This window comes from Rhinopithecus bieti, unplaced genomic scaffold (assembly GCF_001698545.2).
Source record: "Rhinopithecus bieti isolate Rb0 unplaced genomic scaffold, ASM169854v2 scaffold_3878, whole genome shotgun sequence".
In the NCBI taxonomy this organism is placed as follows: Eukaryota; Metazoa; Chordata; class Mammalia; order Primates; family Cercopithecidae; genus Rhinopithecus; species Rhinopithecus bieti.
Window position 1 is genome coordinate 2406345 of NW_016805059.1, and position 19240 is coordinate 2425584.

The 19240-nt window shown below is 35.0% G+C and overlaps 1 protein-coding gene across 1 annotated transcript in view; it reads right to left on the minus strand.

The window, feature by feature from the left end:
- Window positions 1-19240, minus strand: part of GUCY1B1 (guanylate cyclase 1 soluble subunit beta 1) — a 55706-nt gene that overhangs the window by 25410 nt on the left and 11056 nt on the right. Inside the window, 2 exon segments of the mRNA XM_017871051.1 lie at window positions 4047-4165; window positions 6626-6726. Of these exon segments, the coding sequence (XP_017726540.1) occupies window positions 4047-4165; window positions 6626-6726 (220 nt within the window).

Below are 19240 nucleotides of genomic sequence, written 5' to 3' on the forward strand. Positions count from 1 at the left end.
GATCCAAAAATCAAATTTAAAAAATGTCTTATTTCTTTTTCTCTTTTTGATAAATTATATTTTCAATTATTAAATCAACCAAAGAATAAATGCCAAAGATTATTACTTTTTTCATCAGTCCACAAGTTGATGGTTTCACTGGCGATTTAAGAAAAAATCAATTCTAAACTGTGAAATGCCTTCCAGTTATTTTTTGTTAAAGTTTCAGGGTGGCTTAAAATAAGCATAATGCAAATTTTTTAAACTTGAATTTGGAAGCACAGGAGAGACTGCATAAGCAGGGTCATGAATTGGATATTGGCACCAAAGCCTTTCAAGGGAGTAGATATGTTAGTATTCGTTAAGTCAACTATGAATGGATATGATAACGTCCATGTGAAAAAAGAAATATGTTTCTGGAGCTAAGCTACAGATATTATCTCTACAGCATGTTCTTGAGTACAAAATTTAAGCAAAAGAAGTATTATCCTGATAAAACAGGCTGGACCAAATAATTATAAAGACACATATATTTCAGAATTAATTAATTCTATTATTCAAAGACTGTTTCATTAATTGCCTATTATATGCTGTGTCTAGTACTTAGAAATTTGTTTTTAAACTGTTTCAAAAAAAGGAAAAACAATGGTATGGTATGTATATACATATATAAGACAGACCTATTCTTAATAATGTATCCAACTGAGAGGCTGTGGACAGACTACTTCCAAGGAAATTCTGCTTGCTATGATGAGTGAGTCAGAGTTGCTCAGCTAACGCATAATCAAATAGTCTCCCGTGTTATGATTTCAGTAGCTATTTTAGTGTTCCCTAAAAGCTTAAAATGGAAATATTAGAATGACTATTTTAAAAGTGTCAACAGACACATGCAATGTACCCTGTAAATTAAATAATAGACAGTAATTTAGTATGTTCACCTGAAAAGGAAATTGATCTAGTGTATGTTTCTTCTTTCATATTTCAATCTATGATTCATCTGTAAATAAAATTACAGGCTCTCCCTCAAAATGGGTTACCCTGAGTCAAATAATTCAGCTTGATCTATTGGTGTGTTTGCTTCCTATTGTGTGTTTTCTGCTTTTGCACAAACAACAAATATTCATTTTTTTAAAAAAGATACATTCATTTATTCTCAGATATACAGATTGCACCTGTGAAGGTACAAACATTAAGAGATTATACATGATCTCTGGCTTCTACATTCCAGTCCATCAAATGGGAATGATAATGCAGTCTGAAAACTACTGTGGCTTGGGAAATGCAGTGTCCTATGAAAATAAGAGAGAGGTTAGTTACCATGACTAGGATAAGACAGAGTTTGGAGAGAGGAGTGGCGCCTTCCCAGAAAAGTAATTTTACCTGCAGGATTAATAGCATTTATCTGTGGGGAAAGTGCTGGAACCATATTCCAGGCAAACAGAAGAGCAGTAGAAAATCGGAGAGGATAGCGGGAACATAATAAATACAAGTTTCTGAAAGCGGTTAAGTTTGGCTGGACTGGGGGAGAGGGAGAGGGAAGATGGAGAAAGAATGAAGGTTTCTATTGTTTTAAATATTTTGACAGTTTCCAATGAGTAATAAAAAATTACTCCATAGTTTAAGCAAGAAAACGATATGTTGAGATACATTTGCATTACAGAAAAAGCACCAGAGTTATAGGATGGAGAAGAGATTGGAGGAGTCATGAAGAGAAGCAGGGAATCCATCCAACCTCTAGATAACGGTAGACTCTCCCAAAGAAGTGTGGGGGAAATAGAGAAAAGTGGCAGAATTCCCAAAGCTCAGTATTTGGGAAATAGAATCTAAAGATGTGGTGACTGATTAAAACCAGGGCTGAAACAGAAAGTCTTCAAATTTTTAGCGAAGAGTTGAAGTCACCATAAAGAATATTTTATTAATTTATGTAATAAAAATATCAATCTTTATATGTGTGCTGGTATGTTAAAACAATGTATGAAAGTTAATGATTTTGTTTTATAGTCACACAGAAAAAGTCCACTTAATTTCTGTGTAATCAGTCTAATGATAACATAAATATCTTCTTTTTAGAAAAGCAGTACTTTAACACATTCAATTTGCCCTTAAAATGTATAATTTCAAAACCAGGATAAAATAAAAGAACTGAATCATTATGTAAAATATTGATGAAAACTTTACAGTATTCTAACTTTCTAGTTTCTTCATTTTTCACTCTCACATTGAAAGAGAAATAAAATAAAATTGTGTATAATTTAAAGCTATGTTAACTAAATTTTATACAACCAAATATATCCAAGATGTTATCATTTTAACATGAAATCAATATAAAATTGTGAATGAGCCATCTTCTATTCTTTTTCTACTGTCTTTGACATCTGGTGTATATTTTACACTTGTAGCACATTGCGCTTTGTTGTATGTATGCATGTATGTAAAGATAGGGTCTCACTTTGTCACCCAGGCTGGAGCGCAGCAGTGTGATCATAGCTCACTCACTGCAGTCTCCATCTCCCAGGCTCAAGTGATCCTCCTGCCTCAGCCTCCAAGTAAGTGGGACTACAGGCGTGAGCCACTCCCTAGTTTGTATATCTCATTTTAAATGCTGAGTAGCCTCATGAAACCAGTGACTGTCCCATTGGATAAAGCAGCTCTGGAACACAGAGAAACACACCTAAAAGGCTGCTTGCTCTCTTACCGTGCTGTAACAAGCTTAGCAGATGGTCACCATGAGCACAGGTTAGAAAAAAAAAAAAAGGAATTAATAAAACCATTTGAATCTTTGTTTTGTCATGTAAACATGGCCATTGAGAGAGAGAGAGAGAGAGAGTTAAAAGCCAGAACAACTGAAAGTTGAAACTTTGCTGATAAGTTGATAGTGGTCAACAAAAGTACTGAAAAGTGAAATATGTATTCAAAAACCCCATATCCCCCAAAACTTTAATCCATTTAAAATAATCCCATTAAATGCTGCCTGTTCAATTTTATTTAAATATCTCTTGGCAGCTACTTCATTTGGAAGTGGCAGCTTTTTTTGACACCAGTAGTTTAGTAAATCCATGGCAGGAGATTGCAAACCAGTTTCCAACTTGATTTAATGCTGTTTTAAGTTTATAAGAAAAATGTCACTATGTAAACAACAGACATTTTGATTAAACACTAAAGTTCTTATTTTGGCTGTTAAATCAATAATGCAGCTGGATTGAAAGTGTTTACATTCCCTCAAAACTGGGCTTCGGTTCAGCTAGTATTGCACTGACATCATTTTCCAGCAAGATCTGGCAGCTTTCAGCAGCCAGTTTAGAAATATCCTTTGCAAACAACCACATAATTTTCAATGTTAACACATTTCAAGAAGAGGGTCTCACAAATGCCAATGCTTAAAATAGTATAGTCAATCCAGAAATAGTCTCTCATCTAATGTGTAATTTACTAGTAAAATCTTTTAAGGTAATTTTAACAATATAAGACAAAGGCCTTTGATTGCATTATTTATCTTTTTCACCTGAAACTGACTTTGAACTGTTTCCTATTTTCCCTTGTACAGTAGATTAATTAATATGTAACTCATGATAATGTATCTTAAGTATGTTTTGGTGACAGAACACGTGAAAACCCTGCTACTTTTGCCTAAACATTGAGCTCCAGGTAGAACTTCATAAACACTGATACATTGCTTAATTATATCTACAAACTAGGAATGTTTTGAAAATAGAAAATAAGGCCATATTAAATGTCTAAAACGACAGTCACTAGGATATGTAGTCATTACCCCCAAAAAAGGGCAGTTGAACAGATCACAAAAGACCACCTGGAGTTTTTCAGGGAACATTAATTTACAACTTGCATATTCAGTATCAGCAACCAGAAGTTAAAGAAAAAATATAATGCTAAAATGTATTCAAGACCCTCCAGTAACTATGATTTTATGTGAATTAGAAAAAGGTCACTATGATTCCATTTCAGAAGTAAGACACTCTCGTCCAGCTGAGTGAACAAAAGGATTCTAGAGTCTATATTTGAGAGTTACAAACACAGAACTTTTAACTATAGGACCTCAAATTGCTTACCTGTAGAAATTCTCTGACATTAGAGCCCAGGACACGCAAGATTGTATCATAACCAGATTCCTGGCAAAAGACGAAAAACATCTTCCCAAACATTTGGAGGATTTCTCCAGCATTGAGATCTATTTTACAAGTTCAAGAGGGGAAAAAAAAGCATATAATAGGTGAAATATTGTTAATAGAAAGAATGAAGGTAAGTGTTTATTAAAATAATTTAAAATGTCTTCAATTTTTGTGCATGGCAAACGTAGATCATATGAAAAAAATCCCTCCAGGACAATACAATGAAATCAGAGAAGACAATGTATAAACATGTCAATGGTGTACATTTGCATTTACAAGCAAAGCAACCAGTTTTTCAGCTTCTATTACAAATTACAAGTGGAGCATACCTAATCTGAAAATCTCAAATTCGAAATGCTCAAGAATCTGAAACTTTTTGGTCACCAACATGACACTACAAGTGGAAAATTCTACACCTGAACTCATGTGATGGACTGCAGTCAAAACGTTGTTTCTTGCGGAAAATCATTTAAAATATTGTACAAAATTGCCTTCAGCGTACGTCTATAAGGTGTACATGAAACATAAGTGAATTTTATGTTTTGACTTGAATCCCATCCCCAAGATATCTTCTTAAGATATGCAAATATTCCAAAATCCAAAAAAAAAAGAAAAAAATTCTGAAAGCCTAAACGTTTCTGGTCCCAAGAGTTTTAGACAAGTGATACTCACCCTGTACTTAATTTTGACCTTTTTAAAGCATATATTTGATATACTACTTCTTTTTTCCAAAAAACACAAATTTTTAAAATCATCAAGAATGCACATGACAGTATTTTGATACAAAATAGTCTTCATATAAATATGTGTATTTAATAACTTGATTACATATAATATGTACCCTGGTGTTCTGCTTTTTTCTTAATAAACAATCATTAATATTTCCTAAAACTTAAATTTTCTGTATCAGTTTTTTTTTTTTGAGACAGAGTCTCACTTTGTTGCCCAGGCTGTAGTGCACTGGTACAATCTCGGCTCACTGCAAACTCCACCTCCCGGGTTCAGGCCATTCTCCTGCCTCAGCCTCCTGAGTAGCTGGGACTACAGGCACCCGCCACCACATCTGGCTAATTTTTGTATTTTTAATAGACAGAGGCTTTCACCACATTGACCAGGATGATCTTGAACTCTTGGCCTCAAGTGATTCACTCACTTCAGCCTCCCAAAGAGCTGTGTATCAATTTTAATTGCTATCTTATTCAACATATAAATGCAATAATTCATTTAACCCATCCCTTCTTATTGAAAATGTAAGCTTTTTTCAGTTTTTGACAATATGTGGAACTCCAACATGAAAACACATACATGCATCTTAATGAAAACAGATCTAATAATTTCTTTAGGAAAAATTCCTGAAGAGTTTTAATATTTTTAAAAGGCTTTCATGATGCAAAATTATTCTCCAAAAAAGTTGTCTTAATTATCATCACATTAAAAATGTGTATGATTTCCCATTAACTCTACTCCATCATTACACTAGATATTTCCATTTTTGAGACTGCCAAATTGATAAGAAAAAAGTTATTTCATGTTTGTTTCAACTTTGATTGCTAGAGGCTAGATATTTTCTTGTTAATATTAAATATTTACCAATCTTTTAAAAAAATTTTATTCTACTATAGATAGCATTTGGTTTCCTAGTTATATGTAATAAAACTAAAATCTTCATTCTATTGTATCCAAACTATAGCCCAGTTAAAAATTAAGCACTATGGGAATAATAGATACCACTTTGAGAACAACTTTTCTCCATAAAATTTTAAAACTTTGCCTTCTTCAGGAAGGTATTTGTGTGTGGTAGATCTCAGTTTCACGTTTCTTTTACCAATAGCTAATTTAACTTGTGACTGCAAAAGAGATTTGGAGAAAACACATACTATACTTGAATAACTACCATACTGTTGACACCACAACTGATGTTGTTACATTAAGTATCAATAAGTTTCTTTCCTTCCTGAATACATGGCTTTCTTTTGGGGGAGGCAAAGGACTGGGCCTGGCATGGTGGCTCACACCTGCAATTCCAGCACTTTGGGAGGCAGAGCCAGGTGGATAACTTGAGCTGAGGAGTTCAAGACCAGCCTGGGCAACATGATGAAACTTTGTCTTTACCAGAGATACAAAACATTAGCTGAGCATGGTGGTGCATGCCTGTAGTCCCAGTTACTCGGGAGGCTGAGACAGGAGGATCACTTGAGCCTGGCAGGCAGAGGATGCAGTGAGCTGGAGTTGGGCCACTACTGCAGTGCAGCTTGGGTGACAGACCCAGACCCTGTCTCAAAAAAACAACAAGAAGAACACATTTACTCTTTTCTATTCTCTAAAGAACTTGTAAAAGGAAAAATAAGACTTGGCATAGCCTGAGCCTAACATGATATGTGGATTTCCACCACACAACTGTGCAGGTTGTACAAATGCTCTGCACCATTTGCATAAACCTGCGTTGTGATCTTGAACCATGCATTCTTTGAGCTTCTATGTGTAACTTAGCCAAAGAAGGAAAGTTGCATTCAACTTACTGAGGACTTTGCTTGCAGCAGCAACCAAATCATAAGTTTTGGAGTCATCATATATTATTCTGACAAGAAACTGTCCTTCTTCATCTAACTGTGCCTCTTTTCTGGAAAACAAAAACAGAGAGAGAGAGACAGACAGAAAAGGTGAAGTTAAAAAAAAAGCTACTATAGGTATAATAATTGTATAAACAATGGTTTTATCTCTGAAATAGAATTTTTTTTTTTTGGGCAAATTTGTTTAAACAGCATCATGTACCTAAAATTCTAGTGAGAGAGCAGAAATGATGTCATATACCCCTCCCTAAATTAAAATGATATATTTAAGTATATTTTAGCAAGATTAACAATACATAGTACTCTACTGCTCAGTACAATACCTGCCATTAAATATAATCAATTAAATAACTTTTGGGTTAATAAATGTTTAGCAAGTTTTTGTTGAGTCCCTATTATGTGCCAGACATTGTCCTGGGTACTAGGGGTACAAGATTTAGTAAAACAGACAAAAATCTCTGACTTCTTGCAATACATATATTAAGGGAAGACAAACACCACATAAAATTAATAAATAACATATAATGGTAAGTATTACACTTTGGAGAAAAATAAAGCAGAGCAGAGCAGTGGAGAGCTCAAGTACAACAGCCAGGAAGGCCTCACTGAGAAGCCAGCATTTGAGTAAAGTCTGAAGGAGCTCCGAGAGTGAGCCACGGGCAATTTAGAGAGATTGTGTTCTGGGCAGAGGGAAAAACAAGTGCAAAGGGTGAGGCAGGAGCATGCCTGGGGTGTCGTAGGACAGCAGAGGCCAATGTGGCTGGAACAGAGGAGGGGGAAAAGTAGCTATCAGGGAATGAGTGGGAGAGGTAACATGAGGCTACAGTGCTTGGCCTGGTTGGACATTGGGATAATTGCCATTTACCTCAAAGAGGTGAAGGGCTTGAGCACTTATGACATGAGTGGTGATATAAGCTGATCTAGGTTAAAGGGGTTCACCTGGCTGCTGCATTGAAACTAGACTAAAGGAGTACAAGACAGAGGAGAGAGACCATTTAGGAGTCTGCTGCCAATATTCAGGTAAGAAGTGTTGGTGGGCTGGGCGCGGTGGCTCTCGCCTGTAATCCCAGCACTTTGGGAGGCCGAGGCAGGTGGATCACGAGGTCAGGAGATCGAGACCATCCTGACTAACATGGTGAAACCCCATCTTTACTAAAAATACAAAACATTAGCCAGGCATGGTGGCAGGCACCTGTAGTCCCAGCTACTCGGGAGGCTGAGACAGGAGAAAGACATGAACCTGTGGAGCTGGTAAGAAGTGCCTCAAACTCATATATATTCTAAAGGTAAATTCAGCATGATTTGCTATGGATTGGACACAAGGTGTGAAAGGAGAGGACTCAAGGAGGACACTGAGGTTTTTGGTCTAAGCAACTAAAAGTATGTTGTCACCAGTAGCAGAATTGGGAAAGACTTGTTGGAGGCAGATAGGGGGTCAAGGTCAAGAGCTATGTTTTCAACATACTAAGTTTGAGATGCCAAGTGGATTGATAAAATCTTCAAATACATCCTTAGCTTATTAAACACAGTAGCTCAAAACATACACAGTACTAGTGAAAGAAAATGATAATTGTTTTTAATAGTTGTCATGATTATATAAATGTATTTATTAGGTAGGATTTGAATTACTTTTCTCAAATAAGCATTCAAAGAAGAGGTGAAATCCATTGTTCAAAACACTGCCGCCTACTATGCATGTAACAAAATTGCACGTGTACGTCATAAATGTATGTAAATTTTAAAAACCCACATGGTCAACTGTAGAAAAGAATTAAGTTCCAGATATCATTGCCAATGTTAACTTCACAAAAATACACGGAGCTTGGATGTCAACCTCTTACTCTCAATCCAATTCATCGGAATCCTTGTACGTTGCCAGGAGAATACAAAGGAAACTAGCCACTCTAATTAGGCGAGCTTGCAACACAACAGCTCAAATAACTCCTTAAATATTGTCAAGGAAGTCGTTAGTCACTTTCTCTCTTTCAGAAGCTGTGCTATCACAGCTGCCACTCATGACTATATCTGTGTATGCTCAAGGGGAAAATTCCAAATGGTGGTATGTCTTATATCCATACCTTAGTATGCAGATAGTCTTAAAAACATCCTCTGCTCTTCAGAGCACATAATTTATTTGCCTGCATTTATTCATATTTTTTAAAACATGTTTTCAGTAAGCACAGAGATCTGCATTTCAGAGCCCAGGATTTACCAGCTAAATGAACCCGAGCAAATCACATGAAGCACATAAGCATTAAAATCTCTCTTTTCTGGCTAGGCAGGTTGGCTCACGCCTGCTATCCCAGCACTTTGGAAAGCCCAGGTGGAGGATCCATTGAGCTCAGGAATTTGAGAACAGCCTGGGTGACATACCAAGACCTCTTCTCTTCTAGAAATTAAAAAAAAAAAAATTAGGCAGGCATGGTGGTGCAAGTCTGTAGTCCCAGTAACTTGGGAGGTTGGTGTGGGAGAATCTTGCTTGAGCCTCGGGAGTTGAGGCCTCAGTGAGGCGTGATCTTGCCACTGCATTTAGCCTGGACAACAGAGCCAGATCCTGACTCAGGAAACAAACAAACAAACAAAACCTCTGTTTTCTGAAGTGGGAGCAACAGATAATTCACCTTTCACAACAGTAAAGAGATAAAGTGTACAAAAATATATTCTAAGCAGTGAAAGCACTATACATATTCCCAGTGAGTATAGTGCTCCCCATGTCTACTGAAACAATTACAGCACTGTACATAAAATATGAAATTCTTCTCCCTTTTTCCAAACATAAACAGCTGTTAAACAAAAGCGACACAACTCTTCAAAGACCTCAAGTCTTTTTAATACCAAAAGTCAGTGAGATATCAAAAAATATGAAAACATAATATACAAACATTTTCTTATCCTCTGATAAATGCTACTATATATTTTCTGCATTCTAATTTCTAATTGTAAAAATATATATAAAGTACAGGAAAGGTAAAACTAAAAAGAGAAAATAAGCCTCCACTATCCTGAGATAATCACTGCTAGTATAATTGTCAAGTTGTTCATGCTTTAATATATAGAACATACTGCTTCAAAACCTCCTCATTTGAGTGCATATTTGATGGATATCTTTTTATATCATAATTATACTTCTATACCATGGCTGCATAAAATTGCATTGTAGACATATTGAAGTCTTGGTAGGTAGTTAGATACTTTTATTTTTTCCAAAGTATAAAAAAAGTGATGAGTATCTTTGTAGCTTATTATACTTCTGCGTACAAATAGAACAAATTCCTAGGAACGGGATTAATGGTTTAAAGGATATGGATACCCTATGTTTTGTCATTTTGCTATTAACATTTTATTATGAAACAACACTGATCTATAGATTAAAATTTTGGACACTCTGACAGAACATTCTAATCAAAGATACAATAAAGTAGAGATTTATTCATGTTTTCACCATTCTGTTTCTTCCAATTGGAATAAGTCAAATCACATAAATTTCTGTAATAAATGCAGTTTATTTGAAAAACTCACCAATCTCTAGTAACATAAATAAACAAGGTACAAGCAGAATTCCCCTCTGTGTAAAATAGGGGAACAGCCATTTCCTCAGAAATCGCCTAACCATGGGTCAATGCATTCCTCCTTTCCTTTCTCTCTCTTTATTAAAATAAGCTCCCTTATTGTCGAAGCTTTACTTCCTGAAATGACCAGTGTCAATGCTCCCTGGTGGGAACTGAAATAGAAATTAAACAGTAGTACACGGAAGGAAATAATAATCTTCTTTTAAAAATTTAACTCTGCATTCCTTTGAATTATTCAAACTACTTAGGACTCTATTTACATCTTTGGGAATGTGGGGCTACCCTTTTTCTTTTTTTTTTCCGGTGGAAGAGCTTTACCACAAATATTTGGATGCCTATTATGTCCCAGCACTTTTCTAAGTACTTTTAATATATCAACAAACAAAAGAGATAAAGATCCCTGCCCTCATAAAGCTTATATTTTAGCTGGCAGATACAAGTAATAAGCAATAACCATGATGTATAACAAAATGATATAATATGTTATGAAGCAATAGATGCTATAGGAAGAGGTAGCTCAGGATAAAGACATGAAAGTGGAAATGTAAGTGGAAGGGGCTGGATGCAATATATATATGAGGATAATATACATACATGCTCATGGTAGGCTTCATGGGGACAGCGACGTCTGAGCAAGGACTTGAACACGAAATCTCCATCCTTACCACCTTACACCTAACCTTTCTGGGGCCACTTCCTTTCCTTCTCTAGCCTATTCTTCATCTTCTTTCCTTTCAGGGGAAAAGTTAATTGGAAATATTGCAAGAGTTAATTAGAGGTATCACAAACTCTTTAGTTTGAAGTGATTTAATACACTAAACTGAGATAGAGAACTTACCGTGGAAAAGGAGTAATAACTAAGAGAATTAATTTCAGACAATATGGCCTTTGAAGCTAGTAGAAATTTTGAATCAACAAAGCCTTCTCTGTTGTCTCTCGATTCTCAACACAACTTTTCTTCTAACTTTTAGGTAAATTTATATATAATCAGACTTCATGCTGTCAAATGTTTTAGCCTCCAGAAAGCACAGAGATATGATAATAACCATTTCCCAGAACTCCACAAAATATAGCTGTCACTGTTCTTTGAGGAAAGGTTTATTGGCTTCCCTTCCCACATTGCACAATTCTTTCTCTCCTTAGCTTTAGAGCTGTTTTTTCATCTGCTACCTGAAGTCACAGAGGGCAACCAGTAAAAGAAAGAAAAGTCAGGAAGTAAGCTAATATGTAGATTACATAAACAATTTACATAATTCAAGTAATATTACTTCATAATTCTCCATCCCCCACTTTGCTATCCCATAACTTTTAAGTTCTTTCCTCAAAAGCAAAGGCAAGAATAACACTTCCAATAATTTAAAATTTATTTTTGTGATAAGTAGAATTTATATGGGCTTAAATTATCCAAATTCAGCCAAGTACATTAACCAAATTTTCTAGACTCAATCATTCTTTCAGAATTATTTTTTGAGCTCCAATTTTGTTTAAATTGTTGCATTATATGTACATTGTTAATTATTATTGTGTAATTATGTAATTACATCACAGGTCAATTATGCAGTTTCCTTATTATTTAAATTACACTTATTTTACATGTGAGAAAACCCACAGGTTTCCCTGAGAACCACAGTTTAGGATTTTCCTGAAAATTTTGGACACGCTGTCATTTTTTTCAATGCTTCTTAGATGATACAAAATATCATATAAACTATAAGTGAATTGGATTAAACTGTTTTCAAGAGTGCTCATCTATCAAATAATAACCAACAGCACTACAATCCTCATGGGTCCTAGTTTGTGTTACATTCTGTTGTTGCTTACTATTATTATTTTTATTTTTAAAAGCCCTACCGAATCCCAAGTGAACATAGTCTTTCACTATTTTCAAATACTATGACTTGCCGTATTTACATACCCAATGACTCTGCTTGGTTTAAGCATTAAAATGTTCTATTCAGTGGATTACTCAATGAAAGAGATCAGCAGACAATAATAAATATTTAGATAGGTTGAAGTTTAAAAAGCACTTTCATTGGCTAACAAGCAAACCTACATAAAGAGAAACTCCCTTGATTTCATCTATGTCATAAGTCATAGTCTTTCCTCACACAGTATGGAAAATAAACAACTAAGCCAATCCCATGTGCAGTTTGGGCAGATTCACCTCTTGGTGTTTCATTTCCTCATCTGCAAAACAGGCTAACAGCAGCAGTTACCTCCGGTCATTGTGTTGGTTAGCGGAATTAATCCATGCAAAAACCTCAGGATAGTACTTCTCACACACTTAATGCCTGATACTTCCTCTAACTGGTATGTTGGAGAAGATGAAGGAAGGGAAAAAGAAGAAAGAGGAAATGGCAAGTGGAAGAAGAGAAGGGAGGAATGACAACAAAATCTTAGTCATTTTTATTCAGAATCAAATGATTAAACTAAATATGTGCACTTAGTATGCAGATTCACTGATAGAATTTACAAACTAAAATAGCCAAGAAACAAACAAGCTCTGTCTCCCGTAAGAGCTTTAAAAATAAAGATCAAATTCTCACCTGGGAGCAAAATCAGAAATAATCACATTCTTTGTATTTGTAGCCACAATAACTGTTTAGAAGTTGAATGTGTATAAGTGAAATAGTTTCCCAATAGCAGTCAACTTCCTACTTACTCTTATTTGCTGGAATTTAAGCAGATCCTTTATTTATGCTAATTATCTTTCCACAAAAAGGTAGTTGGTATTTTATATGTGGGGTGTTTGGTAAGTTGGAATTTTTTTTTTTTTTTAATGTAAGTTACTGCGTGCCTAACCCAGGCTGCCTGGAACTGCGTATGTGTCTTAATAAAGGTTATCATGTTTAAAATTGTGACCATGAATGAATTAAATCGATTTCCCCATATGTTTCTAAGCTCCCTACAAAAAAAAAACAAACAAAAAAAAACAAAACAAAAAAACAAGCAATCAAACATTACTCACAAAAGTCCATCATTTGCTTTCAAAATTAAGCATCTTTTATAATTTATTTTTTAAAACTAGGTATACAATTTGTCCAAAATGTCCAGGTAATATTTCTTATAACTTCACATACAAGGAGATATTCCTTAACTACAATATGTGAACATAGAAAAACTGAATTCATATTCTGGCCCTGAGCTTCTGCTACTGTATATTTTTAGAGTAAGTTAAGAATATGATAAGACTGCTATATTTCAGTTAAAGAAGTTTTCCGTGGAGTATTTTGAAAGGGGAGAGCCTGAACACAGGCATGTTGAAAACATAATCTCAGCATAAGGTCTGCTCTTGGGCAGAAAAGGTCAATCAGGATCAAACAATCAAACCGACCAATGACAGCTCCAAGACACTATTGATCCTGTAAACAACATTATCAGAACACATGCTGTATTAAAAAGCAGTATGTAGATGTCGTCTTGATAATTAATCCTAGAACGGTCCATTGATGTGAGCTAAAATGGTACCACAATGTTGCATTGTCCCCAACCATTATTAAAACTAAAATCCCCCACTATAAACTGTGGATAGTAACTATACATAACATCTAAAAAAGTAAAACTTTATATTCCTTTTTTCTAAGTGGCTGTGAAGCATGAATAGCCTCTGAGTTTTCAATAGCCCAATCTAATGATTCTCTGTAAGCCTGAACCCCAAAGGAGAGACTCTAGTTTGAGGGAACTGCCAAGTGGAGAGACAGGCCCTTTAAATCCAGTAAAGACTTCCTGCCTGAACCCCCTTTTAGCTGGTAAAGGTCAGTCCTTTCATGTCAATGTGTTCACTCATCCAAGCACTGTAAACAGTAACAATAAATGCTCTCATGAGTGACACCCATACCTCAGTTTTAGGGGAAGCAACAACAGTCTTGATACATAATTGCATGTTTCTTTCTGTGACCAGCCTGACACAAGAGACCCTTAATGGTAATTTCTTCAATTTTGAAAACATATCCACAAAACTTACAAACCTTCGTTTGAGCTGCTGAGCCATTGTCAGCAGCTTTAACAGACAAATGAATTTACTTAGACACTTGTGTGTATGCTTTATGTCAATTCACCTTTAAAAATATTATTGTCAAAAATCACCTGTACGCATGCTTGAACATTCCAAGAAAAAAGAAAAACCAGCAGGTAGTACTAATACACAGAAACATTGCCCATGTCCTTGCTAAATTGGTTGTCTATAGGTCTTTCTCTTTGGAAGAAAACATATAACATGATAATTATGACTTTATCTGTGTTCAATTCCCAGCTCTAATGATTAATAGCTGAGTGTTTGAGGCAAGCTTTTTTTAAGCCTCTATTCTCTTATTTGCAAAATGAGGATAACGAAGGAATCTATTTTCTGTGATGGTAATGAGGATTAACTGAGATAATGAGTATAAAGCATGTAGGACTGTGGCTGCAGAACCATATGGTATGTGTTTAATATACGTGACATATTACATTCAAAATAGCATGACGTGGTGAGAGCCCATCTGGTTTTCAAATTTAATTTTATTATTCTAAACATTGAGCTATGGTCTATAACACTGACTTTAAACAGCACCACACATCCCTGCCTTTTAGGCACTTGCTAAAGGATTTAGTCATGTCCTGAATTCAATCTAGCAATTGTTTTTTGACGTATGAAATCGTCATTCTAACAACAGAGTTCTTAGTCCTTCCAATATATCCACATATGACATGAGAAAACAAAAGAACTCTGATGGTTCCAAAAGGAAGTGCTGTTATGTATTGCTACATTGCTGTACCTTCTGCCCTTGCTGATATAAGAAATGTTTATTTTGCACAGCAATGTCACTATTAACAATTACAATGAACAATTACAGTTAGCAATATTATAATGAATACTTGAAATGTGTTAAGAGGGTAGGCCTTAAGTGCTCTCACTACAAAAAGAGAGGGTACTATGTGAGGTGATGAATATGGCAATTGGCTTGATTACAGTGATTATTTCACAATGTATATGTACATCAAAACATGAAGTGTACCTCAAATATATACAACTTTTATTTGTCAATTATATCTCAATAAATCTGGGAGAAAAAGAAATGTCTATTTGAAAACAGCTTTTATTTAAATAGTAGTTGAAGATGTCACCATGCTGACACAAATTCTGGTTGCAGAAAAAAACCTTTGGTAAAAATATGTATGTGCTCTATTCTTTGGAAATGAAAAATGTGAAAGATACATCATTCACATATAAACATCCATATTTTTATTACAGAAAGAGAGCCTGAAATTTTATTGAATATACAGAGAGAGGGAGAGAGAGAGCACTCTAGAAAGAGTTATGGAGGCTAGAGTCATGGAAGATAGACATTAATCAGCAGTACAAATACTTAAGTACAAACTCTTGGATTATATCACTATGAAGGAAAGGGAAAAGTTTGGATGTGACAGAAGGTTCCCTTAAGAAGTGACATTTGTTTTGACATCTCAAAGCTGAGAGGTGTTTACATTTACAGGAGGGTTGGGGAGGGTGAAGAAAAGGAGACCATACCAAGGACAGGTGTTAAACGGACACATTTAAGGCTCAGTATGGCTGAGAAACTAAAAACAGGTCCATGGGGCTGGAATGCTAAGGGTATGTAGGACAAGTTGAGTGAAAGGTTTTCATGTTTGGGTTATCTGAAGATTGACCACAAAGAATTTCAATAAAGTTAACAATTTCATAATTCATGATTCAACAATGAAGGGAAAGTAGACCAGAATAAGCAACAGAACCAAAGCCACAGTAACAAGGAGGTCCAATAAATACTTCAGAATGTCTACTTTTACCTGGAATAAAAACAACTTTAACTTCACTATTTTTTGATACAGTTTGACACAGAAAAAGATGCTTCATTTTGCTAGACACAAACAATGAAGACCTTTTTTTCTCCCATCATTTCCTCTTTAATGAACAAGGAGGCAAAGGAGAGAATGAAAAAGCTGCAAGTACTCACGTCTGCTGAGCTGTTACCCTTGGATCTAGCCAGTTAGATTTCTTTATAGCATTCATTTCCTTAAGTGTGTTTTCCTGTTGATGTCTGCACAGTATCAACCCATAACTATAGTTTTCCAACACATTAAAGAGAAACATTTGCTAGAGGCCCTTATTCTGGAGAAAGGCAAGAAAGTAGAAAGGACATTGTTCTTGCAAATCATAACAATGCTTAGTAAATGTTTGCCAAAACTACATCTGGGTATATTAAGAGTGAGAATACAGATTTTCTGATTTCTGATGTTCACTGTAATGTGCAAAGATCCTTCTGACACGCCAAATTAAATGATGTGCTCCTCTGATTTTTTTTAATTCTCTAAAATTGCAGAATGCAAGGAAAATAAAGACTCCAAGACCCAGTTTGACTTCTGGGGAATACCTCAGATCATCAGAACCAAAATAAAACTCAAAAGAAACACCCACAAACCCCCTGAGATCATGTGATGACCCGCCTTATCACCTAGGTGCCTGCCATGCTGCTCCCAGACATGGTCCAGGTTCTGGAAGAGTCCTATGCAAAGAGCTCACTAGCAGGTATGTGATGGAGTATACACACGGGCATCCAGTTCCAGCCACAAAAGATAACTTCAAACATTAGTGAGCTTGTCAGCCAACATACAATACAATGCAATGCTTTCCTCTGTATTTCAGGTCAACTGGCAGATCTTTCTACAGAAAAGGATCCTGATCCTAACAATGATCTGGTTTACTTATTTCCTTAGTCTGTATATTAATGTGTTTATTTGTACTGAGGAAGTTTCCGGGTAAGAAAATTAACGTGGTTTCATTTTTGTATGTATACTACTTTAGTTCCTATTTCACAATTATATCTTAAAAGAAACATTAAACCTGGCACCAGAAGAACAAGGGCTGAAGTTCTGACTTTTCAGCTTCCTATATATAATTCTCTGGGACAGTTAGTAATTACATATGGGAATTAACCTCTTGGAAAATCAACTTTGTTATTAAAAAAAAATTGAGCTGTAAAGTCCTTTCCTCTTTCAAATGGATGTTGTAGCAGTCAATCAAAATTATAAAGAGAACAAAACTTTGGAAATTTGAAATTGCTTTATAATATAAAGTACGCTTACTACTTTAAAACATACATAGGCTTATTCCTACTTAAGCAGATCTACAGAAAGGTATGGAAGTTTAAATCACACCTTCATAAATACGAAAATCTGAATAAACATGGCAAAACATGGTGATGTGCTCTTTTGTTTGTTTTAATTTGCTTTGATACAATGGATATTAAGAGCATATGTTGCGTTTCAAAACAAAATAATGAAAAATGATGATGATGATGATTACTTATCCTAGAGTGCTAAAAAAATTTAGACTGATAGAATATAGACTGCAATAATATTTTTTAAAGGAGGGCTTAATATCTTTCAAGTAAATTGGGGAAGTGGAAAGTTTAAAAACTCTGATTCTAGAGTAAAATAAAAAATAATCTCATTTATTAAGCTATTGTCAAGAACGATGTTAAGCATTTTGCAGACATTATTCAATGCATTACATCAACTCCATAAAGTATTTTTTTTTTCCTTTATGCAGTGGAGGCTTGGAAAGTTTAGGCAACTTGGAAAGTCCCATAACTAGTTTATAGCAAAGTGTTTCCTTATTTGAACCATAATGATTAATTTGTGATTAGCAAATTTAAAAAGACACATTAATTTCAAAACTGGAAGTATATGCTATCCAACAGTCAAAAGGTTCCTATATTTGAGTTACAGGCAGGAAAATAAAAACAAATAATAAGACTGAAATATCATGAAATCTCTAGAATTTTTTTTGAAGGTGGGGATTACACCATTGCTTTTCTATCCTCAGTGCCTAAAATGCTCACTACGCTCATTAAAGATAAACGTTGCATCTGATTAAGCCAGGACAGCGTACTTTTTTTTACAGACTTTTAATCATTTGGGATTTTTCAATGTTTTGGATCTATCTTCATAATTTGTATGTTTCAGTGAGGTTAGAAAATCTAAAATTGGGCTGGGCGAGGTGGTGCATATAATGCAATACTTTGGGAGGCCGAGTCCAGAGGATCACTTGACGACAGGAGTTTGAGACCAGCTTGGGCACACAGCAAGACCTGTCTCTAACTGCTCTCCTCTGCTGCCACCCAGAAAAAAAGAAGGAAAGAAAGAAGAAAAAAAATCTAAACTTAAACCCAGTAATTTGACACAATGATGAGTTTAGTCAGGGCTGATGGAAGGATAACAGAGATGGGAAATCAAGTATTCAGGTGTTTTTCAACGGTATATCACACCTAACTTTATTTTCTACCCTGATAATTTATTTTTGTCATTACTTAGAAACCATAGCCTCTTAAAAGGACTATCTGAATATTGAAAGGAAATCAACAAAACAAACTTTGAAATAGATTCAGAGGTCTCTTGCTTTTTCACATTTCTTATGGTCTAAATCAGAGGTCTGCAAACTATAGCCCATGGATCATCGTTTTCCTGCTCCAAGAGCTAACAATGGTTTTAATATTTTTAAGTGGTTACATTTTAATAGTTACATTGAGTCCTACATAATACTCTCAATTTTACCTTGGCCTGCAACACCTAAAACATTTACTATCTGGCCCTTTAAGAGAAAGTTTGCTGGCCCTTGGTCAAGACAATTTTTCTTCTTCTTAAGAGGAATTTAAAACTTTTGTGAAATGGTTATATTGTTGGTAAGAGTGTAAGTGCATACTGAGTTTACAATGAAGCATTTTTGGCCCTTATCCACTTAGAATTTTCTGTCTGCTGTCTGGAATCTGTTACTTACGGTTTTATTTGTCATTAAATGTTTGGCATCTTTTTCCATCCTTTCTCATGAAGGATGGATGGCCATTTCCTAGTGAAGCAAAAAAGTATTATGTAAATTTGTATAAACATCATTTTAGATAGTTTCTCAAAGACCAAAAGAAAAAATAAGAGTTTGGTACTTACTGAGACAAAAAACATTTTTTTTTTCTCCTATATTCAATTGCTTATAAAAAGTTAAAAC